This window comes from Thamnophis sirtalis, unplaced genomic scaffold, assembly GCF_051295495.1.
Source record: "Thamnophis sirtalis isolate CommonGarterSnake01/CBP01778 unplaced genomic scaffold, rThaSir2_p1.2 scaffold_12, whole genome shotgun sequence".
NCBI classification, from domain to species: domain Eukaryota; kingdom Metazoa; phylum Chordata; class Lepidosauria; order Squamata; family Natricidae; genus Thamnophis; species Thamnophis sirtalis.
In genome coordinates, this window is record NW_028261392.1 from 44,136,212 (window position 1) to 44,161,208 (window position 24,997).

Sequence of the window (24,997 nt, forward strand, 5' to 3'; positions counted from 1 at the left end):
ATAAACAGGTACACACAAAAAAACCCTTACCACCATTCTCAGAACTCAAAGCAAAGACTGTAATGCAGGGTGTAGAAACTATAGAACATTCATATAATCAAAAGCATGGATCCATTATGTGGACAATACCTTTGTCATAATAAAGGGACAAGTATACTATATATGAAATGAAAACATCTTCAAAAGAATAACATTCACAAGAGAATGAGAAAATAACACACTACCTTTCCTGAATATCTATACTAGCAGAGGAAATTACAGCAAACTAGAAATACAAGTCTACCCAAAATGACGATGTTAAGTGCTCATTACCAAAATAATAACCAGCCTCCATAAAAGGAGCCGTATAAGTAGATTACTCAGAGAAATATAAATGTACTAAGCAATACTGAACACCAGAAAAAAAGAAATACACTGCATATATGAAATATTCCAACAAAATTACACTCACACAATTTTATCAAAAAGTGTCTGACCAGTCAACCCACTACAATATAACCAATGCAAGCAATGAAAAATATAAAATTAGTACACATAAAAAAGATCTCAGAAATATCAGACTATTACAATATATAGCATTACCATAACACACAAATGAACTAAAGTTATCCAAAACATCAAAAGACCAGGAGCCAAGAAGGAAAAAGAGTAGTCATCTGTCACATATAATGTAAGAACTGTAAGTTACTAGTAGGGCATACAGGCAGAATAGCACATCCATGAACACCAACTAGCAGTTAAAAACACACGATGAAACTCTGTAATTTCATAACACATGGACATATTCAATCATAGTTTCAACTGGGCAACAGTAAGCATCCTAGACCAAGCTAAATACAAAATGCTAGGATATTCCTAGAAGATTGGCATTCAGATAAATCAGCCATCAACAGACATGCAGAATCTATTTACAAGTCAGTAGGATCATTCTGGATTCTACATTTTCTTATTAAGAGCTTCTTTCTGAAGGACAAGTGAGTGATCACACAGTTTCACTTTGACTGGATAAGTCCTACTGCATCTGGGTTTGCCACCCAGCCATCAATCTTCACTATTTTCTCTACCTGGAACTCTCCATCATTCATGGTTTTTTAGTTATTGTTGGGGAGGAATGTTCAGTTAAATTGTTCAATCTACCACAGTAAAATAGTCATTAATTATAGAGTGACCTATTTCCACTAAACCTAAGAATGAGATCTTGATTTCAAATAGCTTTCTGGATCTTCAATTCAAATTATTATTTTTTAAATAATTTGATTAAACTAACTATACATGAGATTTTTTTATTTGATGTGCTACTTCTTTGAAATATACAGCAAATTCATTATTCTATTAAAATGTCTATGATGCCAATTAAATTTTATTTTTAAATTTTATAACCATTTATTTTTTTTTAAATGAAGGAATTTATGAACTGTAGGTATTATATACTATAGTTCTTATATCAGTTTGGTTTTATGGCTTTATGACTAGAAGTTATATTCTATAAATAATATATAACATTTTTGTCACAATTTTGAACCATGTTGCCCTTTAGGCAATATTTGCTTAAAGGAAACATTTTGCCTCCTTGAAGCCATACCTCATTTGTCAAAAAAAGACACTTAACATCTTCAAAGTCTCATCCCATTGGAAATGAAACTATAAAACCTATTCCTTGTTTGAGATGTTTGAATAACTCTAGAAAATGCTATAAGCCATTCACTGGGAAGTGCCCTATGTCTCCTGATCTATTTGTAAAAGCCATAATAGGCTTCTAAACAGGTATTATGTCTATTCTGAGGCCTCTTTGACTTTGGCAAAGATTGCTGGAGAAGGCTGAGAAAAAAGTGTTGCCTTGCTGTTTTTTCTATATTTTCTAGCAGCACTCATTAGAGTCAGAAGACGATGTTTCTACTGTTCTTAGAAGTTGCACAGAAAAAGCTGATTGTATAGACCAGTTGTTTTCAAAGTCTAATTCAGATTAAAAAATGTCTCCAAAGTTCATTTTATTAATTTACATGAGTCAAACCATGCAGAATCTTAGTACAAGTATTCTGCTTAGTCGTTTAACATAAAACTTCCCAACCAAAAATCAATTAATGAAGAAAGGGAAGAGCTACATATTTAGATTCAGTAAAGAGTTAGGTAAGATCCAATTAATATTCACTTCTGTTGCTGAAACAGATTTTCTAAAATTGCAATCCTAAGAGTTAGAAAAAGAAAATGTAAGAGTAACATTTGAGTATACACATACACAATTCATACTTGTTTAATAGTCAACAACCTAAAGAAACCTATTGAGAAAATATGAATTGTGAATGTCATCATTTACAGTAATTCTTTTTTAAAAAACATATATTTTTTATTTCCATTTCATAACATACAATCACATGTATACTATACATAGCCAATATCATATAGTATTAAATAATGATTACATCAGTTCCTCTTGTCCTCAATGCCCCAAAAAGATTAACACCCATTATTAGCTCTTCTACTCTCCACACACCTCCCTTTTCCACCTCTCTCCTACTTCCTATCTTCCCTCCCTCTTCCTTTCCCACTCCACTTCCCCTTCCTTTCTCCTTCTCCTCCCTCTACATTCCACTCCTCCTTATCCTCATCCTCCTCATCTTCCCCCCTTACCCTCTCTCCTATCCCTCCCTTCCCACCTTTCTTCTCCCTTCTGCTTCCCACTCTTCCTTTCATTAGTGTATTTCCGTTTCCATACTACTCTATTTCCTCTTCCTTTCTCCTTCTACTCTCTCCCCTTACCACTCCTCCTTATACACCTCATCTTCCCCCTTCATCCTCTCTCCTATCCCTCTCTACAGTAATTCTTCACTTCTATACTGTAAGCATATTTTTAAAAATGATTAAATGTTTCATCATCCCAGGATGAATTCTCCCTATCCATTTTAATACAACTTTATCACAATGCTAATTGTTAACACAAACTATTATACACTCCTCACTTGAATTTTTAACTGGCATCAGACCTGAAATTTGTTTTCAATTAAAATCTAACCTTGGCTTGACTTGGCATCACAACCCAAGAACAATGTGGGAATGTTGGCATACTTAAATGAAGTGGAATGTGGGACACACACACTTTTTCTCTAGTCCCTTCTAATAATAAACTCTACCTTTATAAAGATTTTTGGGCACTTGACATGTATGTCCACATCCATTGGAACAGCACTTTTTCACCCCAGAACATTCATTGTCAGCCTCACAACTTTCAACACAGGCAGCTGCAAAGCCACTGGCCTTCTCAGGTGCTGGGCAATCTCCTTGCTTCACTGACAGGATGTATTTCAGGAACTCACAGCTAGTTAGACATTCATAGTTCTTCCTGGGGAAAAGAGGCTAAAAGAAAAATAAGAAAATGGGGGGAAAATTCACAGTGAAATGTGTTGGTTTCCTTTCCAGGGAATTCTTAACTTTCTTTCTTATTGACCACTTCTTCCTTCAGAGGATAAGAAAATGTATGACTTTAAAGCATCAATGCATTAAGTCCTTGATGTGATGTAAACAATTACAGATGATATGACTGAAGGAGTAGAAACAGCTGAAACACTAGATGAAACTGACTGTGCAATAATGAATTCCTTCATTTGGAGACAAATGCACTCAAATGTATCATTTGGACTTAAAAATATGGATTTTTTTCCCAAAAAAAGAAAAGAGTCAATGGAATCATTGCTTAATCAAAATAGTAAAATGCTAGCAGATAACATATAAATGGCAAAAGTACTTAATCCCTATTTTGCCTCATGTCATCAAGTAGTGGGTATGTGTTACATCAAACAATTTTGTAGAAAAGATGAAGTGCAGAATCAATGCTTGAAATTGATACACACTTGGTCAGGGCACTCATTTAATTTGAATGTTTAAAACTGCAGCCTGTATATTTGCATTTTGGGGTACTAAAGGAACTATCGCGGTGTTTTCATCTATACTTCCAACAAAAGGGCAACATCCAATGAGGGAGCAAAAGATTTGAGAAACAAACCACTGGCTTAAAAACTGGTGTCATTAAGAGAACTTCAGAAGTCCCAGAAGTCTGATTTTCGGGTCGTGCATGCATGCATGGGAGGGAGGGGGTCATGCACATATGGAGGGGGCAGGGGGGTGCAGTGCACCCTCTCAGCCCATTTTTCTCCCATGAGGCTGCAGTGAGGCCTACTAAGCCCAAAACAGGACATGGGAGGGTCGCACGTGCATGCGCACGTGCATGCATTATATTATGGATGCAGGCAGGAGGTGCACATGCACATGCACTACTTTTGTGTAGTTGACATGCAACTACAAAAAGGTTAGCCATCACTGGCCTAGAGCATTCATTGGTTATTCTAGATGTTATTATAATTATAAAATAATAAAGTGTGATATAGAAAGTATGACAATTAGATAAAATCATAACTGGATCAAAACTGGTACTCAACTGGTAGTCAATCAAACTAGACTGCTCATCAAACTAGACACAGGCATGAAGGCACATCTTATACTCAAGGCATATATTAATAACTTGCATGAAAGAAAGAATGTTTATAAATCTATATATCTTACAAATATAAATGAAATAACTAAGCACATAAAAATGCAAGCAAACTTCAAAATTGCCTTGAACATTAGAAGCAGTTTTCAAAACATGGGTCATGACCCACCCAGGGCCCCATGGGAAACTAGGCAGAGGATGCAAATATTTCTAATATTGAGCACACGCAGGCAAAAGTACTGTCAACACTTCTTCTGCTTGCGAGATGCCAACACTTGCTTTTTGAGGATAAGTCCAGCATGGACTTTTACAGGCTAAATGGATAACAAAGCTCAGAGCAAATTTGAGAAATGGCTAAACTGATGCGTCTAGCTGTTAAAAAGTTGTTTAAAATGACTTATTTAGTTTTAGTCACAGGAAGCTAACATGAATTCATTTACTATTTTAGGTTAGGATTCCCAAATTGTGAATCGTGACTTGCTAGAAGTCAACAGCAAATCTGAGGAATTGCATATATAAATGTGGATTGCTGCCTAAAGTTGCAACTGGCTTTTTTAAGCAAAGGTATTGACAAGGCTACTTACATTTTGTGCAGACTAAATAACTTCAGTCAACTTTTCCTTATAGCATGAATAAAATATGCACAAGTGACTCTATGAAATGTTTTCACAATTAACATACCTCACAAAAATTTTGGCAATGGTTTTTCTTCAGATACCAGGACTCTTTGCAAGGTTCCAAACACTGAAAAGAATAATTTGAAAGCATGTCAGAGAGTAAATGAGATATCTATTTCTTTAATCAAGATAGGAATTTAAAACATTGCTTTTGAAAAAACAAGAACTGTATTAGTGCAGAAAAATGAACATATAATGTATTCTGAAAGAATAATAGCATAGCTAATTGGCTTCAGCATGGAAAATTTAAACTAAATTACCATTTTGATGTTTCTTATTTATAATAGCATTTATTTCTTTTTCTTGTGCTCCATAAATATGATCAACATCTCATCAGTGACTTGTGATATCAAAAAGTTTAGAAAAGCTTCTTTTTCTGCAATGGCAGTAGATGAGTTGATTTAAAAGATTTGTTTATCAATTCTCTTTAAAGTGGCTGTGGATCAAGCATTTATCATTCATGAATTATAATAGAATACAATTCTGATTCTACCATGTGTGATTCCTTGTCCAAAAACCTGGCTTAAACAATATTAATGGCAAACTGAGTTTACTTTAGTGATTAGCCCTTGATTGAGCCATATCAAAGTTTAATGGCAAACTGATGAGGTTCCTGCCCATCATCTCCTCTAACTTTTGATTGTGATGATTGCAACCTAACTGATGTCTCTTTTTGAGGAAAGGGGAGATAGAGGGAACAAGACAAATGGACACATTTCCAAACAGTAGAATTACCTATGACATTTTAGAATTTTTAGAAATGAATTCCTTGGCTCTACTTTATATTATGATTAGATTCTGTTATATTTTATTATTGTAATAGTTTTCCATTTATTTTAAATTTTAAAAAGCCAAAAAAGAAGTAAATGAAATGGATCATGTTTCCTGGCTCATGACAATAGACCTTCTGTTGGTGACATTGGCACCTACAGATGCTATGTTGGGAACTTAGAAGTCACAGACAAAAAAGCTCCGTAGATTTTTGATTGTAGTAAAACCTTAATCATGCATGATTCTATCTTATGTAATGTCCACAGGAAAGTATTTCCCTGCAAAATATTGAGACTATCATTTAAGCAATCTTTCATGATTCTATTCAGATGTTAAGACTAATTAAATCATGGGAATAGAAACAATTTGTCATGCAAACATAAGGGTTAAGTAACAGTGCAACCTCATTATCCTCTGTTTTGAATGAATTGTACTTTAAACTGATGTGTATAATCTCCAGGTCTACATTTTTTAAAATCTGAATACTATTAAAACGCTTGTGTCTGGAACTAGGTGAAATGGTGCATCATAGGGCAAAACCTTTCTAACCAAGATATCTGAAATCGGCTAACTTACAGAATGTTAGTACCCATAACTTGAGGTAATTAAATTTAGGAAAATTGTGGTTATTTTTGCACTGCCAGGCTGCTGCAACATTAGTGCCACTGCTATGCTTTCACAGTCAGATGTGGTCACATGATCCTTATTTTCAATATTCCCTGACAGTTTCTACAAGTCTCTGGGAACTTGAACCATATTCCCTCACTCTTCCCATACCTGGCAGAAACACTTTCCTACTGCCAGGGAAAGGAAGGAAGAAGAGAGAGGGAGGGAGGGAGGGAGGGAGGGAGGGAGGGAGGGAGGGAGGGAGGAAAGGAAGTTTTTCAAGGAAATTTGGCTTATCTGGAATTGAACAAGAAGAAGAAAAATTAAAGGAAACTTCTTACATGTTTTATAGATTCTCATGCATAACCTTATTAAGACAATAAAATTGAATATTTTTGTATGGTTTCCACTATACACAATCCGAAACAGGGAAGAGAAAGATTGTCTAACCATTACCAGGCTTCTCTTTTTAGCTTTTCACTTTCTTCCTAGCAATCCACATTGACAGATTCAGCATTACTAAACAGCAAGAGCTATAGGGCTTTTCACTTTAATTTCACGCTTTAATAAGATACAGTGGTTGTTTCACTAAGGGACTGAAAGCTTTTCTTTGTAAGATCTATTTGATGGTCAAGTTAAGTATCACATTCTGGCAATGGGCATCTGTTCTCCAAGGAGAAATGGTAGTGAGAAATGAAAAACACAGGGAAGAAAGATGTGGAAACTTTTCAAAAGTCATCTTCCTCATTAAAGAAATTAGGCCTATTCAGGTCTCTTTCAATGCAAGTGAAGTGCAAATCAAATTAGCTTCTCATTGGTGAGCTGACAGATTATTTAAGGTTTACTATATAATGGGGTCAGCTGTTTATTCTAATCACATTCAGCACTAAACTATTTACTGTTAATGAACCCTATTGTTACACCGTATCAAAGCAAGTATGGGTATAACATGATTTCCTGCCAGAAGATTCCAAACTTAAAGTTCTTCAATTCCTCCAATATGAACAAAACTGTAAAAAAAAATCTGGTGTTTCCAGAATTTCTCGTATTGTACAGAACCAAAGTAACTTTGCACTCTTCATTACTATAAAGTCAATACTCTCGGATTACATAGAGCACGTCTACGAAATAGTAAGAGGTAGGATGGTTATCACAAGATATTCAAACCACTTTCACATTGATTTGTGAAAGTGGAAATTTCTGAAAGTGGAAATCGATAATCACACACAGAGCTCAATTTAGATTGCCAAGACTGGCACATATTTAGGTGGAGCTTTTTTGAGACAGCTTACAAGCAATTTACTGTAATTTTCTTATATGTAACATAATCTTCAAAAGCCAACCAGCTATTGTGGAAGGTTGGCCTAACTCCCACAAAGCACAGGATTTATGTCCATATGATAGAGACCACAAGAAGATAATAAAGGGATTTCCCCCCTTAAATTCATGACTGATTATGTAAAGAGGGTTGCTCATTAAGATTGTCATTAATATTTAGAATATGGTGATGAAATAAATTTAATTCCAGACATCAGGGGACAAATTATTCCAACAGGATAGTTTTTTTCTACTGCTTGTTTTGAGCATGTCCTTTAAAAACATTTTCATCCCAAAACCCAAAATATTTTATTTTAAAGACGTATATTGAATTTAATAGGATGAAGTAAAACTCTATCCATTTACATAGAAAATTCAGGCAGAAGGTGCGGAATATTCCTTTTTTTCTTTTATTTTACTGATAGCATATTCTGATTTTATAATCAGATTTATAATAGCAATGTATTAAAAACTGAATCCTTATACTCGGAAAAGAATATTTTCACTGTAAATTCAGATATAGATATAAATACAGTATTATAGATATAGATATATACAGAGACATAGAGATGTAGAGACATAGATATAGATATATAGAGGCTAAAGGGGCTCTTTATTCCTATTTATTCCTATTTTAATAGTTCAGCATAGCATTGCATTTATTCTTGGCTATTACTTATTACTTATTGCTTGAAAGAACAGGGAAAAGCCAAGGATCTTGATTCTAATCTGGTTTAGTCCTGTGCTGGCTACAGAATTTTAGCCAGGAATCTTGTAGTCTACCTGAAAATGCCAGAGATTAAATTTTGGTCTTTTCGCACACAAATACAGCAACAAATGTTTACTTTTAATTGACTGGCTCAGCAATGTCAGAAACAGGATCTATAGCTGTTGCATTCAGTTTATCAGTCCACTCAAAGCAGTTACAAGATAAACTATGTAACAGCTGTCTACTTATTTGTATTAAGACAAAGACAGTTTGTAAAATCTTTGTTGTAGAGGAAATTATATTCCAAGCACATTTACAAACAAACCAGTTGTTCAGATAATCAATATTTAAGCTCTAATAAAAGCTGTATCTGACAACCACTCTATTTGTATGATATAATTCCCAATTTATCTGCATAACTGTCATACATTTTATAGCAATCAAGCCAAGTTTTTTTTTAAAAAAAATACACAGGTTGCTCAATTTAAAACTGTTAATTATTTACATAGACTCAAAATTAGTATTCACAGTCTGCTTTTCACTAACAAGAAGCTTTCAAGCTGCAATACTTTGTAATTCAAAAAAGACAGTCTGGTCAATAGACTGAGCATGTGAAACATGTTTTCCACTTAAAAAGTCCAAGACCCGTTGAGTGCATAAAGTATTGGCTTTCGTGTTCTTTCAGTTAGTGAAAAATAATTACAATGGATGTGCAATATGTGAGAAATTGATTGCTTCTGTGGCAGCAAATTCATGTATCTTAATCAAATAAGATCACATTTATTGAAGCTATATTGAAAATTGAATTAGTGTTTTAAACATTCAATATATAAACTGCACATATTAAGATTTTTTTCCAGTGTAATTTTAGTCTTAGAATTTACTATTTTACCAATTTCTTTGAAGAAATAACTGAAGCAATTGAAAAAGCTAGTTTCCAAAGCAGTGTAGTATTTATTATGCAATTACACAGAGATTATCTTTAATAAGATGGAGTTGCATGTGGATGTAATATTTTAAAAACATGGTTGAATTAGCAGAAATTCACTCACATGACTCTGAATCCAAGATTGATTTTTTATTTCAATAAAAGTTGTCCCATACATACTGCCAAAATAGAGAGATAAAGGGAAAGCATTCTAAATCTGAAGAGACTTTTATATATACACAATACAGGTAGTCCTTGAGTTATGAATGTAATGGAGCTTGCCAATTGCCATTGGAGTGAATCAGATAAAATGAACATCAAAACTCCCTGCTTTTCCCACACATTCGCTAATCAAATAGACAGATCATTAAGTGCACATGAGGTATATCAAGGTGAGAAGACCATGGGAGGCCTAGTAATGGAACATGCCACCTGCTTAAGACCATCCAAGGCCTACCCCAACCCACTGCGATACCTCATGCTCCCCACAATTGCTTTCCCCCATCCTGCCATGATGGGATGCTTACTTTGTGAAGCTCTAGCAAGCTGTCTCCTCTCCAGCCTCTCTGCCGTGCAAGATCATGGCCCTCAGAAGCTTCCAATTTCCACGCAAAAAGTTTGCAAGCCAATAGAATGCTTTGAGGCAGCACAATTTCGCTCCCTCAAAGCATCCCGTCAGCTTACAAATGTTTTGTGTGGAGTCAGGAAGCTTCTGGGGGTCATGATCTTGTTGTCTGAAGTCCTGCGAGATCATGGCCCCCAGAAGCTTCCAGTCTCCACACAAAACATTTACAAACCAATGAGATGCTGGAAGTGAAATTGTCCCACTCTCAAAGAAACCACGGCAGAGAGGATGCAGATCTTCACAAGGTAGGTGAATTCAGGGTGGCATGATAGGATGGGGGAAGCAATTGTGGAGACCCAGCTTGGGGGGGGGGGGATAGCAGGGTGAATGTTGCAGTACGTCTGCAATTGTTTGTAAGAGTGAATGACTGTTGTGGTGCTGCAACATTTGTAATTTTGGGACAGTGACACTAATATTTGGGGGGGGGTATTGTGTAACTTTGAACAGTCACTAAGTGAACTGTCGTAACTTGAGGATTACCTCTATAAGAATAGAATATTTGGCAGCTAAGATATATAGTATCTCCATACAAAATGTTTCTCTATAGGTTTGTTCTTGTTCCATGCTTCTACAAAATACAATCTAAGCATATTGGAAACCTAAATGCAACTATTTCCTCTTAAAAGTTGAGAGCTGTTGGGAATTGAGCAGAATGCAAATTTGATAAATTATTATTATGACAACATTTTATTGTATGTCCCTCTTGTTTTAAAAACCACAAACTAGACCAGTAGAATGGATCATATTTTATACTCCCAAAGATCATTTTATACACACATGTATATGATTCCTTATTTCACATCCAAGCTGATAAAAATTTCTAAGAGTTCTTATATTGTTTTATAAAAAATATTGTTTTATCATGTTTTAGCATCTCTGTAATAGTTCAAAATGATAGCTCTCTACTGTAACCATAGCTAAAGAATTAAAGTGTTTATTGTACACTTATAGACTGGATTACTGTAACTCCCAGTTCATTAATTAAAACAGTCACTTCCACATACTTAACCTGTTGCATATTCAATATGCAAATACAGCTGCGACCTGATTGGTTGGTCGTTTTGACAGTTGGTCTGAGTGCTAGTATAAATACCCTGACAGTTGCAGGGAACGTTTGAATCGCTTGTCACCTGTGTTATAATAAAGATCTGTCTTGCACATGGCTCCTGCGTGTCAATTCCCTCACAACAACAACCCACACGTTACAATACTGGCGACGAAGGTGGGATTGATATGCGATTCCCGCAGAGCCTAACAACATCAGCCAACGTGAATGCAGGGGAAAAAAAAATTTCTTTCCTACATTGAGGGCCTGTCAGGGCCGCCGCTATGGCCAGCAAGCGACATCAACAGCAGCCTCTGGTTGTAGCCAACCTCAGTAAGCTCCAGGCGCGGCCTCCATCCGTCTGAGGGACGGGCTTCCTACGCTTAACCTCGACTGGAGCCGCCGCCGCTACTCAGGGACGAGCTATGGACTGTGATGGCTAAACTGCGCCAGCTGTGCCTGCCTGCCTGCCTGCCACCAGCTATTCCTACGGCATGCCTGCCACCAGCTGTTCCTACGGCACTCCAACCGCCTCGTTCCAACCGCTGCGTTCAACAACAGCCTTGTTCTCCAAGCTGCCACCTAGCACCACCGGCTACGCTCTCTCAGCCTGTCTAAAGCCTCTCCAACAGTAGCACACTCACAACATACACCAGACTGTCCTCTACACCATGAGCCTCCTTCCGCTGCAAAGGCCACCGCTTGCTTCTCGAACCAACGAGAGCTACAACACAACGAGAGCCTCCCTGCTGCAAAGATTCCAAAGGACCTGTTTTTTTTTCCTGGTTCTAAAATTTAGCTACGAAGGACTCACCACCATCTTGAAACAGCAGAACTGGGGGGAAGGAGAGAGATTGAATATGCAAATACAGCTGCGACGTGATTGGCTGGTCATTTGGTCTTTAGAACTGGGGGGAAGGAGTGTTGCATATTCAATATGCAAATACAGCTGCGACCTGATTGGTTGGTCGTTTTGACAGTTGGTCTGAGTGCTAGTATAAATACCCTGACAGTTGCAGGGAACGTTTGAATCGCTTGTCACCTGTGTTATAATAAAGATCTGTCTTGCACATGGCTCCTGCGTGTCAATTCCCTCACAACAACAACCCACACGTTACAATTGTACACTTATAGACTGGATTACTGTAACTCCCAGTTCATTAATTAAAACAGTCACTTCCACATACTTAACCCACTAAAATTATCACACTAATTTTATTATGACTATATATTAACTCTTGAAAATCTAAGGTAACTCTTGTCACCTTTAACCGATCATTGCCAGTGCAAAGAAAGAGAAATAAAAATTAATGAAATGTTACCTTGTTAAGATATGCAGGGCAGGGCAGGGCAACTAAGTTCACATGGCTCTAAAGACTTTTGACGGAAGGATAATGCAGAAAGAAAAAGGTGATCTGCAAAGAAAGTCCAGCCAAAGAAGGCCTGAAAAACTCCAAGACTAACAACCATCACGAGTTGAATTCCAGAAATATTTCTACTGGGTGACCTAAAAATTCTCTGAACTACTTCATCACCCTTCACAAACTCACCAATTGACTTGTAATGTAAATTAGGCTAGACATGCAAACTCAACCCTTTAGATATTTGCACATGAAATATGAAGTACTGGAACTTACATTGGGATCCTGTGCATCACTGTGGTTAGGAATAAATGCCTATGTGGGTAGAATGACCAGGTAATTGCTAGTAAATCTACTACTCAGAAGATAAGCGCCTCTTTTACAAGACATCAGAAAGGTAAAGAATCCATAAATTAAAACATACGGTTTAATAACCAGTAGAAATGAGGTAGAAAAATCTTGCATAAAAACAAGTTCTTTTCTCTAGATAAATTACTTTGCGATTTCCATAACAAAGCAGCATAATCAATTTAGTATTTACATTTTTCCTCCATATAGTTAAGACACATAAAAAAGCTTTAAGTCTTGAAGGATTTGAATGAGTTAAATTTCTAGAGTGTATCCAAGTGGCACCCTTTGACTTTACAAATGAACAGGGAAAATATTATATATTGTGGGATTTCGTTGGTCCTTAAAAAGTTGTTTCAGAAGAATCTGTGGGATACATCTTGGTATGCTGAAACATTATGAAATTGCCTTATGAGATTGAAATAAAAAAGGAGTCAGACAGGGATGCCCCCTCTCTCCTTTGCTGTTTATATTAACTTTGGAAATTTTATTAAGTGAAATTCGGAAGGACCAGGGAATAAAAGGTCTAAGACTCAAAAATGAAGAATATAATGTCCAAGCCTATGCTGATGATTTAGCATTTGTTCTAGAGGATCCATTAGAATCCAGCCTGAAATTAATTCAAAAATTAGAAGAATATGGCAACGTAGCAGGACTAAAGATCAATAAAGAAAAAACAAAAATGGTAACCAAGAACATGACAAAAAAAGCAAGAAGAGAAACTGGAAGTAGCAACCAGAATGCAAATAACTAAGAAAGTGATATACTTGGGAATCTGGGTGTCAGCAAAATGTTCCACAATTAAAGACGATAATGATAGTGATACAAATTAAGATTTAGAAAATTGGAAAAATATTCAGCTCTCACTCATGGGACATATAGCAACAATTAAAATGAATATTTTACCAAGAATCTTATTCCTGTTGCAAGCCGCACCTATTTGTTGCATATTCAATATGCAAATACCAGCTGCGACCTGATTGGTTGGTCGTTTTGACAGTTGGTCTGAGTGCTAGTATAAATACCCTGACAGTTGCAGGGAACGTTTGAATCGCTTGTCACCTGTGTTATAATAAAGATCTGTCTTGCACATGGCTCCTGCATGTCAATTCCCTCACAACAACAACCCACATGTTTACAAAACTGGCGACGAGGATGGGATTGATATGCGATTCCCGCAGAGCCTAACAACATCAGCCAACGTGAACGCAGAGGGAAAAAAAAATATTTTTCTTTCCTACATTGAGGGCCTGTCAGGGCCGCTGCTATGGCCAGCAAGCGACATCAACAGCAGCCTCCGGTTGTAGCCAACCTCAGTAAGCTCCAGGCGCGGCCTCCATCCGTCCGAGGGACGGGCTTCCTACGCTTAACCTCGACTGGAGCCGCCGCCGCTACTCAGGGACGAGCTATGGACCGTGATGGCTAAACTGCGCCAGCTGTGCCTGCCTGCCTGCCACCAGCTGTTCCTACGGCATGCCTGCCACCAGCTGTTCCTATGGCACTCCAACCGCCTCGTTCCAACCGCTGCGTTCAACAACAGCCTCGTTCTCCAAGCTGCCACCTAGCACCACCAGCTATGCTCTCTCAGCCTGTCTAAAGCCTCTCCAACACTAGCACACTCACAACATACACCAGACTGTCCTCTACACCATGAGCACGTCCGCTCCTGTGCAATCCACTTGCCTCCGCTGTGCCTCCCAAGGAGCCCAACCGCTGCTCTACCTTACAAAGCTGCCTGCCTCCCAAGGAGCAACTCTAGAGCAACTATAGCCGATCAGAAGCCTCTAGCCACTCAGAAGCCTGCCTGCTGCACGAGAGCCTCCTTCCGCTGCAAAGGCCACCGGTTGCTTCTCGAGCCTCCCTGCTGCAAAGATCCCAAAGGACCTGTTTTTTTTTCCTGGTTCTAAAATTTAGCTACGAAGGACTCACCACAGAACTGGGGGGGAAGGAGAGAGATTGAATATGCAAATACCAGCTGTGACGTGATTGGCTGGTCATTTGGTCTTTAGAACTGGGGGGAAGGAGTGTTGCATATTCAATATGCAAATACCAGCTGCGACCTGATTGGTTGGTCATTTTGACAGTTGGTCTGAGTGCTAGTATAAATACCCTGACAGTTGCAGGGAACGTTTGAATCGCTTGTCACCTGTGTTATAATAAAGATCTGTCTTCGTGATACAAATTAAGATTTAGAAAATTGGAAAAATATTCAGCTCTCACTCATGGGACATATAGCAACCATTAAAATGAATATTTTACCAAGAATCTTATTCCTGTTGCAAGCCGCACCTATTAATCCGGATAAAAATTCTTTCAAGAATTAAACAAAATAACTGCTAGGTTCATTTGGCAGGGACAAAAAGTGAGGATTAAACTAAAGTCAATGCAAGAGAGCAAGGAGAGAGGAGATTTAGCATTACCAAATTGGGATTTATATGCATCAGCAGTAACAATAACATGGGTGAAAGATTGGATAGAGCTAAAGAATAAAAGAATTTTGACCTTAGAAGGCCATGATTTGCAAGCAGGCTGGCATACATTCCTATGGGATGATAAAAATAAAACGCACAAATACTTTCAAAATCATTTAATTAGAAGAGTGTTATTGCAAAAATGGCTCAAAAGAAAAAAAATCCACTATGTGAAAATCCCGAATTGGCTATCACCAACAGAAAGGACGACCCATCCAAATTTTATAGATTTGAACAAAATGCTAAGATACAGAGATTTAATTGATAGACAGGGAAATTTAAAAATTGGTAGAACAGAACATGAAAATTGGCTAACTTATCTCCAAATCAAAATTTAATTGATTTGATTTTAATTGATTTGATTGATTTATTCGGTTTGTATGCCGCCCTATTACCGAGAGACTCAGGGCGGCTAACAATCAAAGAGGGAAGGGGAATACAAAATAAAAAAATAAAAAAGACAAACACATAGTAAAAAACAACAACAGTCATACCCTTAAGTGGGGCTAAGAGATTCAGAGGCCCCAGGCCTGCCGGAACAGCCAGGTCTTAATGGCTTTGCAGAAAGCCGGAAGGGTGGTGAGGGTCCGGATCTCAACGGAGAGATCATTCCAGAGGGCTGGAGCAGCCACAGAGAAGACCCTCCCCCGGGGAGTTGCCAGCCAACACTGGCCAGCCGATGGAATTCGGAGGATGCCTAATCTGTGGGATCTAATAGGTCTATGGGAGGTAATTGGCAATAATGATACTAATTATATGACATTGAAACAGAACCACACAAATTGGATAAAATTATTCAAAGCGCAGATAGAAAGATGATAGGGAGAATATATAAATTTCTCCTGAAGTATAAAATGGAAGAGGAAATTGTGAAAGAACAAATGATAAAATGGGCACAGAACTTTGGCTATAATATTGAATTAGACAAATGGGAAAAATTTTGGGGAACAAACTTAAAAATGACATTATCGATTGCATACAAGGAAAACCAGTACAAAATGTTTTACAGATGGCACCTGGCACCAACAAGGTTAGCTAAAATCTTAACAAATACCTCCCCAAAATGTTGGAAATATGAATCAATACACGGAACATATTAACATTTATGGTGGACCTGTGAGGAGGCTAATTTTTTGGAGAAAAGGATTAAAAATTGGCTGGAGGCAATAACAGGGGTTAAAATAGAATGGAAACCTGAAGTTTTTTTATTAGGAATAATTTCTGCGAAATACAAAAAAGAAATCCAGTATTTAATATTACATATAATTACGGCGACAAGGATTGCCTTTGCCCAGAAATGGAAAAACAAATTAACTCCAAGTGAAGATGAAATAATAAGAAATGTTATGGATTGTGCTGAAATGGACAAACTAACTAAAGAAATCCAGGGAAAAGAAGAATCAGAATTCTACCAGATATGGGATAAATGGTATAGGTGGATGGAGGAAAGAAACAAGAATCAATGAAGGAATATAACAAAACTCAAAAATAATAGTTATGAGTAAAATAAGAGGGTTAAGAATGTTGAAATCCCAATGAAATACAATAGAAGGGGAAATAATATAAGGTGATAATTGCTATTAGAAAGAACAGGAAGCCCCTGTTCGTATTGTATTGTGCAAATGTGGTGTACGTCTAAGCTTTGTGTGTGTATATTTTACATGTTTGTTAATAAAAATAATTTTAAAAAAAGAAATTGCCTTTTTCTGTATTACAATAAGAATTAAATTCTATCAGCACAACACAGAATAAAGCAATATAACATCTAATATTATCTTATTAATCTAATAATCAGAATATATTTTATGCACATAATCTAAATAAATAATTAGCATAGATTAACCATTGCAGCATTTTCACTGTTATTTTCTTTTCAGATTTTTAAAACCAAACGTCTGCTTGGCATTCACAATTGGAAAAACAGTAAAAATCTATCAAACCAAGATCAATTCTGAAGTTCTTATTCTGGCTGCATAGTTTCTGTTATACTGTTATGTATATGAAATTTCCATTTTTAGAAAGTTTTCAAACAACATTTATAAGCAACTAAATGCTTCCAGCTGCTGTTCCAAATAAAGCAGAAGCCAGATTTGCATCATAGATATTTGTTGAGCAAACAAACATTTGATCTAATATTTGGCCTCTATTTTGCTCTACACTTTGAATATGAGGGAAATATTCAATTAATCATATAAGTAAATAAAATTTGTTTTTATTAAGCAAACAAATGAACCATTATAAAGCAAATTAAGCAAACAATTACCATGCTGTAGCATTTTTGAAATTTTGTTTTCAGAATTGCAAATCTACATTGTTCTGTACAAATACATCTTCGGATTGGTATCTTGTGTTCTGCAATCAATTGGGAAAGAGAGGAGGGAACAAATGGCCAATATAGCTGCTTACCTTTATGATGGGAAATTGGAAGTGGGGATTGACAGTTGAGGAAGAACAGAGTGCTTTGGAATTCAGTTTGTGCTGGTGCATTGGCATCTTCAAGGCTGTTTGTCCTGAGAGTGGAATTTCCCAGCCCAAACACCTCAGCATTTCCCAAAACATCTAGACAGTGCCAGATTGGTTACACATGGATGTCCCACGGGAGGGGAGGGCTAAGGGAAACCAAGGGTTTAGTTTTGTATTGATGTATGGGCATTTTAGAGACCACTTGACTTTACTGCAATCAGCACCTCTTATTAAAAATACCTTTTCTTTTTCTTTTTAAATAATTTTTATTATACATATTTCAACTTTAACACCACAATTCCACGCTTGACAGCGTGTCAGTATCACTATCATTCATGTTTACATCATGACTACTTCAACTTACTTTATACATCATTCTATATACTATATGCTTATTCATATACTACATTAACAAATCAATATTTACAAATATATACAATATCTTTTTTTAATATACATTTCTAGTAGTTTTATAAATGCTATTTATTTCTGTTTTCTAGCCAATTATACCATATGTTCCAAATCACGTAGTACTCTGTTTCTTCTCTATCTTTTAATTTCATAGTTATCCTGTCTATTTCAGCACAATCAAGTACCTTTTTTATTACCATTACATCAGAAGGGGTAAAAATACCTTTTCACTTCAACCAAATGAAGTCGAGAGCTTTACTTCTCAAAGGAATCAGACTGGGGCAGGTCTGACATTAAGAGGAATCGTCAACTGTGATCAACCGGAGAGGATATCATCTCTACCATGGATACCATACATGCAATATTAGCTTAAGGGAGAGACCAGGAAAAAATCGAATGCTGGGGGGAGGCTTCATCCAGGCCCCCTCTTGGCCTGGATCTCTCTGAGTAGACAAGAGATGCAGACAGCTGCAGTGATCCAGCTGTGGTCCCTGGACATGGGTCTATGACAATTCATGACAGCCAACTCACCATGGCCAACTTGCCACAGTGAACTTGCCATGGCCAACTCACTGCAGGACAACTTGCCATGGCCATCTCGCCACAGAGGGACAATAATTACACTAATATCAAATAAATGGTGGAATAGAATCAATAAAGAAAGGATGCAAAAGGAGGGACAGAGTAAAATGTGAATGCCAAAAATTAAAATAATTTTTATTTATTTTAAATAATTAAATAGAATTGTTAAATTGTCCCATGGTGAGTTGTTCCATGGTGAGATGGCCATGGCAAGTTGTCCTGCAGTGAGTTGGCCATGATGAGTTGGCTGTGGCGAGTTCGCCCATTCCCATGGGCATTGGGAGGAAGGAGAACTTGGAAGAGAAGTCTGCAATGGTGACTTTTACTGACAGATGCTGCAGAAGTCACCAACAGGAACAGAGGACGGAGCTGAAAGTATAAGAGAAGGAGGAAGAGATGGGCAGAGAGCCCAGCCAGGCAGACTGGATGATGAAGTAAGCCATCAAGTTTATGTGAGAGGCTTTCAAAAATCTCAATGTACGTGAAACCCAAGCCCGAGCTTCCCAGCCAGATGATCAACCCCATCCAACCTTAGCAACTGATGGGGTAATTGCATTCACCACAGAAGGCAACGGGGGAGCTGGATCTGTGGCAGAAGCCACCTATGCAGCCCCAGCATCTGGAAGAATGGTCCAGCATGGGCCCTCTGTAGGATTGGCACTAGTGAGAAGGAGCCACAAAACCCCACCACTGGGTGTAAAATTTGAGAGAGATCCTCAGCAACTGGGGTTCTTCCTGGTGGTGTCACTTAAGAAAGACCTTCAAAGTTATGTACTAGCTGCCCAGTTTGTGCTTCATCCAAGTGGCAGCAAGGGAGAACACCAGGACTCCTTCAACCAGTGGTGGACCCTAATGCTCACTGGAAGGAAATGTCTATGGACTTCACTTAGTTACCGGAAAGCTCAGGAAACACCATAATCTGGTTGATCACTAATTTGTTCTCTAAATAAGTGCATGTCACAGCCTACCAAAGGCTCCTTTCTGCCCACACCTCAGCTACGTTGTTTATCTACCACAACTATAGTATCCATGGTGCTCCACAACGACTAATTTCCAACCACAGAGTAAAATTAATTTCCAAATTCTGGCAGGAGTTCCTAAAGCTTTTTGGGACATCCCAAGGGCTCAATTCCAGTCATCATCCTGAAAGGGTGGCATGAACGTGTGAATGGGGTTCTAGAACAATATCTGGGTTGTTACATTAATCACCAACAGGACACTTGGACAGGCCTCCTCCCATTCACTGAAGTAGACTATAATAATTATGTACATAGCAACAGCAAGTTTATCCCTTTCAAGGTGGCATGTGCCCATACCTGAGCTGTCATTGGTGAACCCTCCCCTCCTCATTTCATGCTTAAAAGACTGGTTAGCTGCAGAATTCCTAGCCAGTGGTCAGAAGATCATTGGAAGAGGAAAGAGAAACCTACAAAAAACAGACAAAAATTGAACAAAGCCCAAAGACTTTAAAATAGGGGACTGGGATTACCTCTCCATAAAATATCTGCAATCCAAGACAGCCTTCCCAAAAACTGGGACCAAAATATGTTGGCCCTTTCTGCATCAAAAGGATCATCAACCTGGTCACAGTCGATCTCAAGCTGCCAAAATCCCTTAGGCACATTCATCTGATTTTCCACTGTAATCTACTAAAACCGGAAACTCAGTCCACTCTGCGCCCAATGCTGCCCCCACCACCTGAGCCATTCATGATTGAGGGGGAACAACATTTTGAATCTAAGGACATTTTAGACTCTCATAAACACTGAGGAAAGCCCCAGTTATCTAATTGCATGGAAAGACTTTTCTCCTTCAAAAACTGAATGAATGGATCTTAAAGTGCCTAAGCTCTTCAAATGCTTTCATAATCAGTATTCTGATAAACCAAAATAATTCCATTATCTGACTGTATATCTACCTCGTTTCTCTCTTTGTTGTATCTTTTCATTTGTTTTGCAGGACTCATATCCTTGTCAAGGGGAAGCAGTATGTCAGATCCACCATCTTCGGCTTGACACCATGCTGGTGTTCTGCCATCAATGGGCTATAAAGATGTATACTTTTATGACAACAAATTAGAAAGGAGGAATTGACAGTTGAGGAAGAACAGAGTGCTTTGTAATCCAGTTTGTGCTGACACACTGGCATCTTCAAGGCCATTTGCCTGGAATTTCACCAGCCCAAATACCTCAGCATTTCTCAAAACATCTCAGTGGGGCTGGATTGGCTACACATAGATGGACCATGGGGTGAGGTGAAAACCAGGGGTTTGGTTCTGTATTGGTGCATGGAAATTTTAGATTCTGCTTGACCTTACTGCAATCAGCTTTGGTTAATAAAAGTGCCTTTTCACTTCAACCAAATAAAGTCGAGAGTTTTACTTCCCTAGATCAGACTGGGACAGATCTGACACACTATAATCTGCATCTTCTTGCAGCAGCTAACTAGGTGGTCCATTGTTTCTTCAACTTCTTTGCAGAGGCCGTATTTGCTGTCTATTGCTGTATTTGAATTCTGATTTTGCATGTATTTGTTCTTAAAACTTCGTGTTATTATATAACCAGAACTAGCCCCTCTGTCTATTCTTTAACTTTCCTGCTCTTAGACATTGTATGGTTCGTTGTTGTTATTTTCTTTCCCTGCTTAGTTTTTTTATGTACTCTTCATGTAATATATTGTCTCTTTTGTATTCTTTATTTGATCTTTTTTGTAAGCAATTTTGGTCTCTCTGATATTTAGTAAGCCTTCATGGCACAACTGTCTTCTGTATTTGCAACATTCCACACCCACATATGTTCGTTGGTGAGTAGACTCTTGTTTTACTTGAAAGTAATCTATTTTAAATGATACTTTAAGGATAAATTGGGGTGCACTGCCAATCAATCTACCGCGTCATACAGATACTTTAGGAATTGCTTTCAACTAATTGAGTAAAGAGTAGAGAGAAAAGAGAAGAGCAATGAAGATGATTAGCGGACTGGAGGTTAAAACATTTAAAGAATGGTTGCACAAATTGGGAATGTCTAGTTTAAGAAAGTCTAGAAAAGGAGGACTAGGGGTGACAAGATAGCAATATTCCAATATCTAAGGGGCTGCCACAAAGAAGAGAGGATCAACCTATTCTCCAAAGCACCTGAAGGCAGGACAAGAAGCAACAGATGAAAACTAATCAAGGAGAGAATCAACCTAGAACTAAGGAGAAATTCCCTGACAGTTAGAACAATTGATCAGTGAAATGACTTGCCTCCAGAGGTTATGGATGCTCCATCACTGGAAATTTTAAAGAAAATATTGGACAACCATTTGTATGAAATGGTATAAGGTTTCCTACCTGAGCATGAGATTGGACTAAAAGATGTCCAAGGTACCTTCCAACTCTGTTATTGTGTTTTTAATTATTCATATATTAAATATAGTTAAGTTAAAAATAAAATTAAGCACTAAACAGCTCCTCTGTAGGGCTTAAAATGCTGAATAACTTATTTGAAAGGTGGCTAGAGAAAAATGAAAAGGTACAAGAGGGAAAGGCAAGCAAAAAAGAATAGGGAGATGTAGGATTGATAATAGAAATAATAAAAGGAAGCAACAAAAGCTGAAAAGAAAACCCAACGGGAAATTAAAAGGGAGACAGAACATTAAAATCATGTAGATTTCCCTATTTTCAAAGGACCAGTGATTTTATTCATATAGTTCACAAACGTCAAGAGATAAAGAATGGGGAGAGAGAGGGGGGGGGAGGGAGAGACAGACAGACAGACAGACAGACAGACAGACAGACAGACAGAGAGATTTTATCGTTCCAAATGACTAATATTCCCTCAGGTGTCAACCATCTGAAGTTTAGATGGTTGACACCTGAGAACTGAAACTGAGGCTAATGGAATTTTAGATCACTCCAAAAGGCTAAAAAAGGCCAAGACTAATACAATATCTTTGCTACATCAAAATATTTCAAATATAAAAAGCAGAAAGTAAATAAATAGTGAATCCCAAGAAATGACAATCAAGAAAACATGAGCTTTTTTTCTTTTCAAAACCATAAGTATTTAGAAAATATCTTATTTACTGCAAGTTAACATTTCCCATAGTCAGTGACGTGCGGTGACGGTTACCGTTGGTGAGGCAAGACTGCAGCAGCGGCGAGAAGCAACGTCCCCAGCACTGTGTCCAACAGGCATCTCGCATTTATGGCGGACATAAACGCGAGACGCCTGTTGGACACAGTGGCGGGGGTGTTGCTTCTCGCCGCCGTCGCGCTCCACCGCCTTGCCCCCCGCCTCCTCCGATGAACAATCCTGCTGCCCCAGCCTGCAGCCAGCCCACCCACCCCTCGCCCGACCTGCTCCCTACCTGGAGTCACCGCTCTTCTCCTCCTCCTCCTCCTCGTCCCCGCTCGGTGCTGGGCTGGCTGCAGGCCGGGGCATCAGGATTGTTTGTCGGAGGAGGCGTGGGGGGCAAGGCGGTGGAGCGCAACGGTGGCGAGAAGCATCTCAGATGGAGCTGGGACACCTGGAAGGCAAGCCGGCACTTCGGCATGCCTTTAAGTGCCGGCTTGCCTTCCGGGTGTCCTGGCTCCATCTGAGATGCTTCTCACCGCCGTCGCGTTCCACCGCCTTGCCCCCCCGCCTCCTCATACGAACAATCCTGCTGCCCCAGCCTGCAGCCAGCCCACCCACCCCCGCCCGATCTGCTCCATGCCTGGACTCACCGCTCTCCTCCTCCTCCTCCCCGCTCGGTGCTGGGCTTTAAAGGGTCTCCCCTCCCCAGCCAGCCAGCCCACCCAGCCAATTCCTCCCCCCACCACCACTGTGCCCAACAGGCCAGGTGTCTTGCGTTTATGGCGGACATAAATGCGAGACGCCTGGCCTGTTGAAACACAGCGGCGAGAACGTCCCTGCCGCTTCCATGCTCCGCCGCCTCGCCCCCCTGCCTCCTCCGACCCCACCGCTGTGAAGAAAGAAAAAAAACACACATACAAACCTCACAATAAAAAATTAATTTTTTTATTAAATTACAAATTAAATTACAATAAATTTGAATCCCCCCTCCCTCCGTCTGATCCACCTTTTCCAGCTGTGGAAACTCTCTCAACTCTCCTCTTGTCCACCCAATGTAAGCATGCTCAACGTAAGCGTGCTCATAAGGCATGATTCGCTGCTCCCCGATCAGGAGGCGGGAGAATCAGTGCCTCTTTTGCATATGAAAGTTTTCGCTTGTTAACTCCTCCTTAACTTTTAAAAGGCGAACAATTCCTTAGGCAAAAGAGGCCCCGAGTTCTCTGGCCTCCTCCCATAGTTAACACTGAGAGCAGACACCAAGTCACTGTGACTTTGAATCTGGTAGCAACTACCCTGGCTTTAATTATTTAAAAAAAAAATTTAAAATTCTTCCTTTCCCTCAGGAGACTGGTGAGGCCCCGCCTCTCCTGCCTCTAGTGACTGCACGTCCCTGCCCATAGTAAATACTAACACCTTAATGTAAAGACATACAGTAAGTCTGCTTTTGCTACTACATGGCAAAAATGCCAGAACAGATAATACTACACAATATTGCCTTGAAAAACAATATCATGAAGTGGAAGGGGAACAGAATAGAAAAGGGGCTGACACCTACTCCAGGCTCTTTTTACTGTTCCTGCGGCTTTCATAGGAGCTCAAACAAGGTCACACTGTCATGTTATCTATCACAATATAATTCAATAAGCAAACTGGATACAATCATAGATGATTGCCAAGTGTTGACACACCAGAAGCTGGATGTGAATGTGTGAAGGAAGAAATGATTGATGCTGTAACAAGCCAGTGAACCAATGAATAACCTGTAGCCCACTGAATTATTGTTTCAGAGATAGTTCTTTACCTAAACAGAGAAACAGAATGACCTTGAATGGGCAAAAAGCAGTGGAAGAAGAGCAACTTTCAATTTCCTGCTAGCTACACCACTGTTGTTTATGGGAAGCTGGCAGGGATCATTGGAAACATTCTCTCATCTTCCTATAATTCAAGAGTTTCCTGTTGAATTCCATTCTCAATTCTATACTATCTTGAGGATTCATGAAGTAAATTTGAATAAATTTGGTTTGCTGGTTGGGGTGTTTGACATTAAATGTCCGATGGAATGACCATTGGCTTACCTGAAGGGTTCTTTTCTGTGCACCCTGGGAGAGTCCAAGCGACGGGTTAAATCAGTCTAGTTGCCCT

General features: G+C 38.6%; 2 protein-coding genes across 3 annotated transcripts in view; one reads left to right on the top strand and one right to left on the bottom strand.

Annotated features, from left to right (window-relative positions):
• WWC3 (WWC family member 3) overlaps positions 1-24,997 on the top strand; it is a 1,020,491-nt gene that overhangs the window by 147,136 nt on the left and 848,358 nt on the right. The gene's annotated exons all lie outside the window — the stretch shown is intronic.
• ANOS1 (anosmin 1) overlaps positions 1-24,997 on the bottom strand; it is a 132,503-nt gene that overhangs the window by 33,271 nt on the left and 74,235 nt on the right. For both annotated transcript variants that reach the window (XM_014065715.2, XM_014065714.2), the window contains exons 3-4: positions 5,165-5,227; positions 3,129-3,351 (exon numbers count right to left, since the gene is read on the bottom strand). In XM_014065715.2, coding sequence (XP_013921190.1) covers positions 3,129-3,351; positions 5,165-5,227 — 286 coding nt within the window. The remainder of the gene's footprint in view (positions 1-3,128; positions 3,352-5,164; positions 5,228-24,997) is intronic.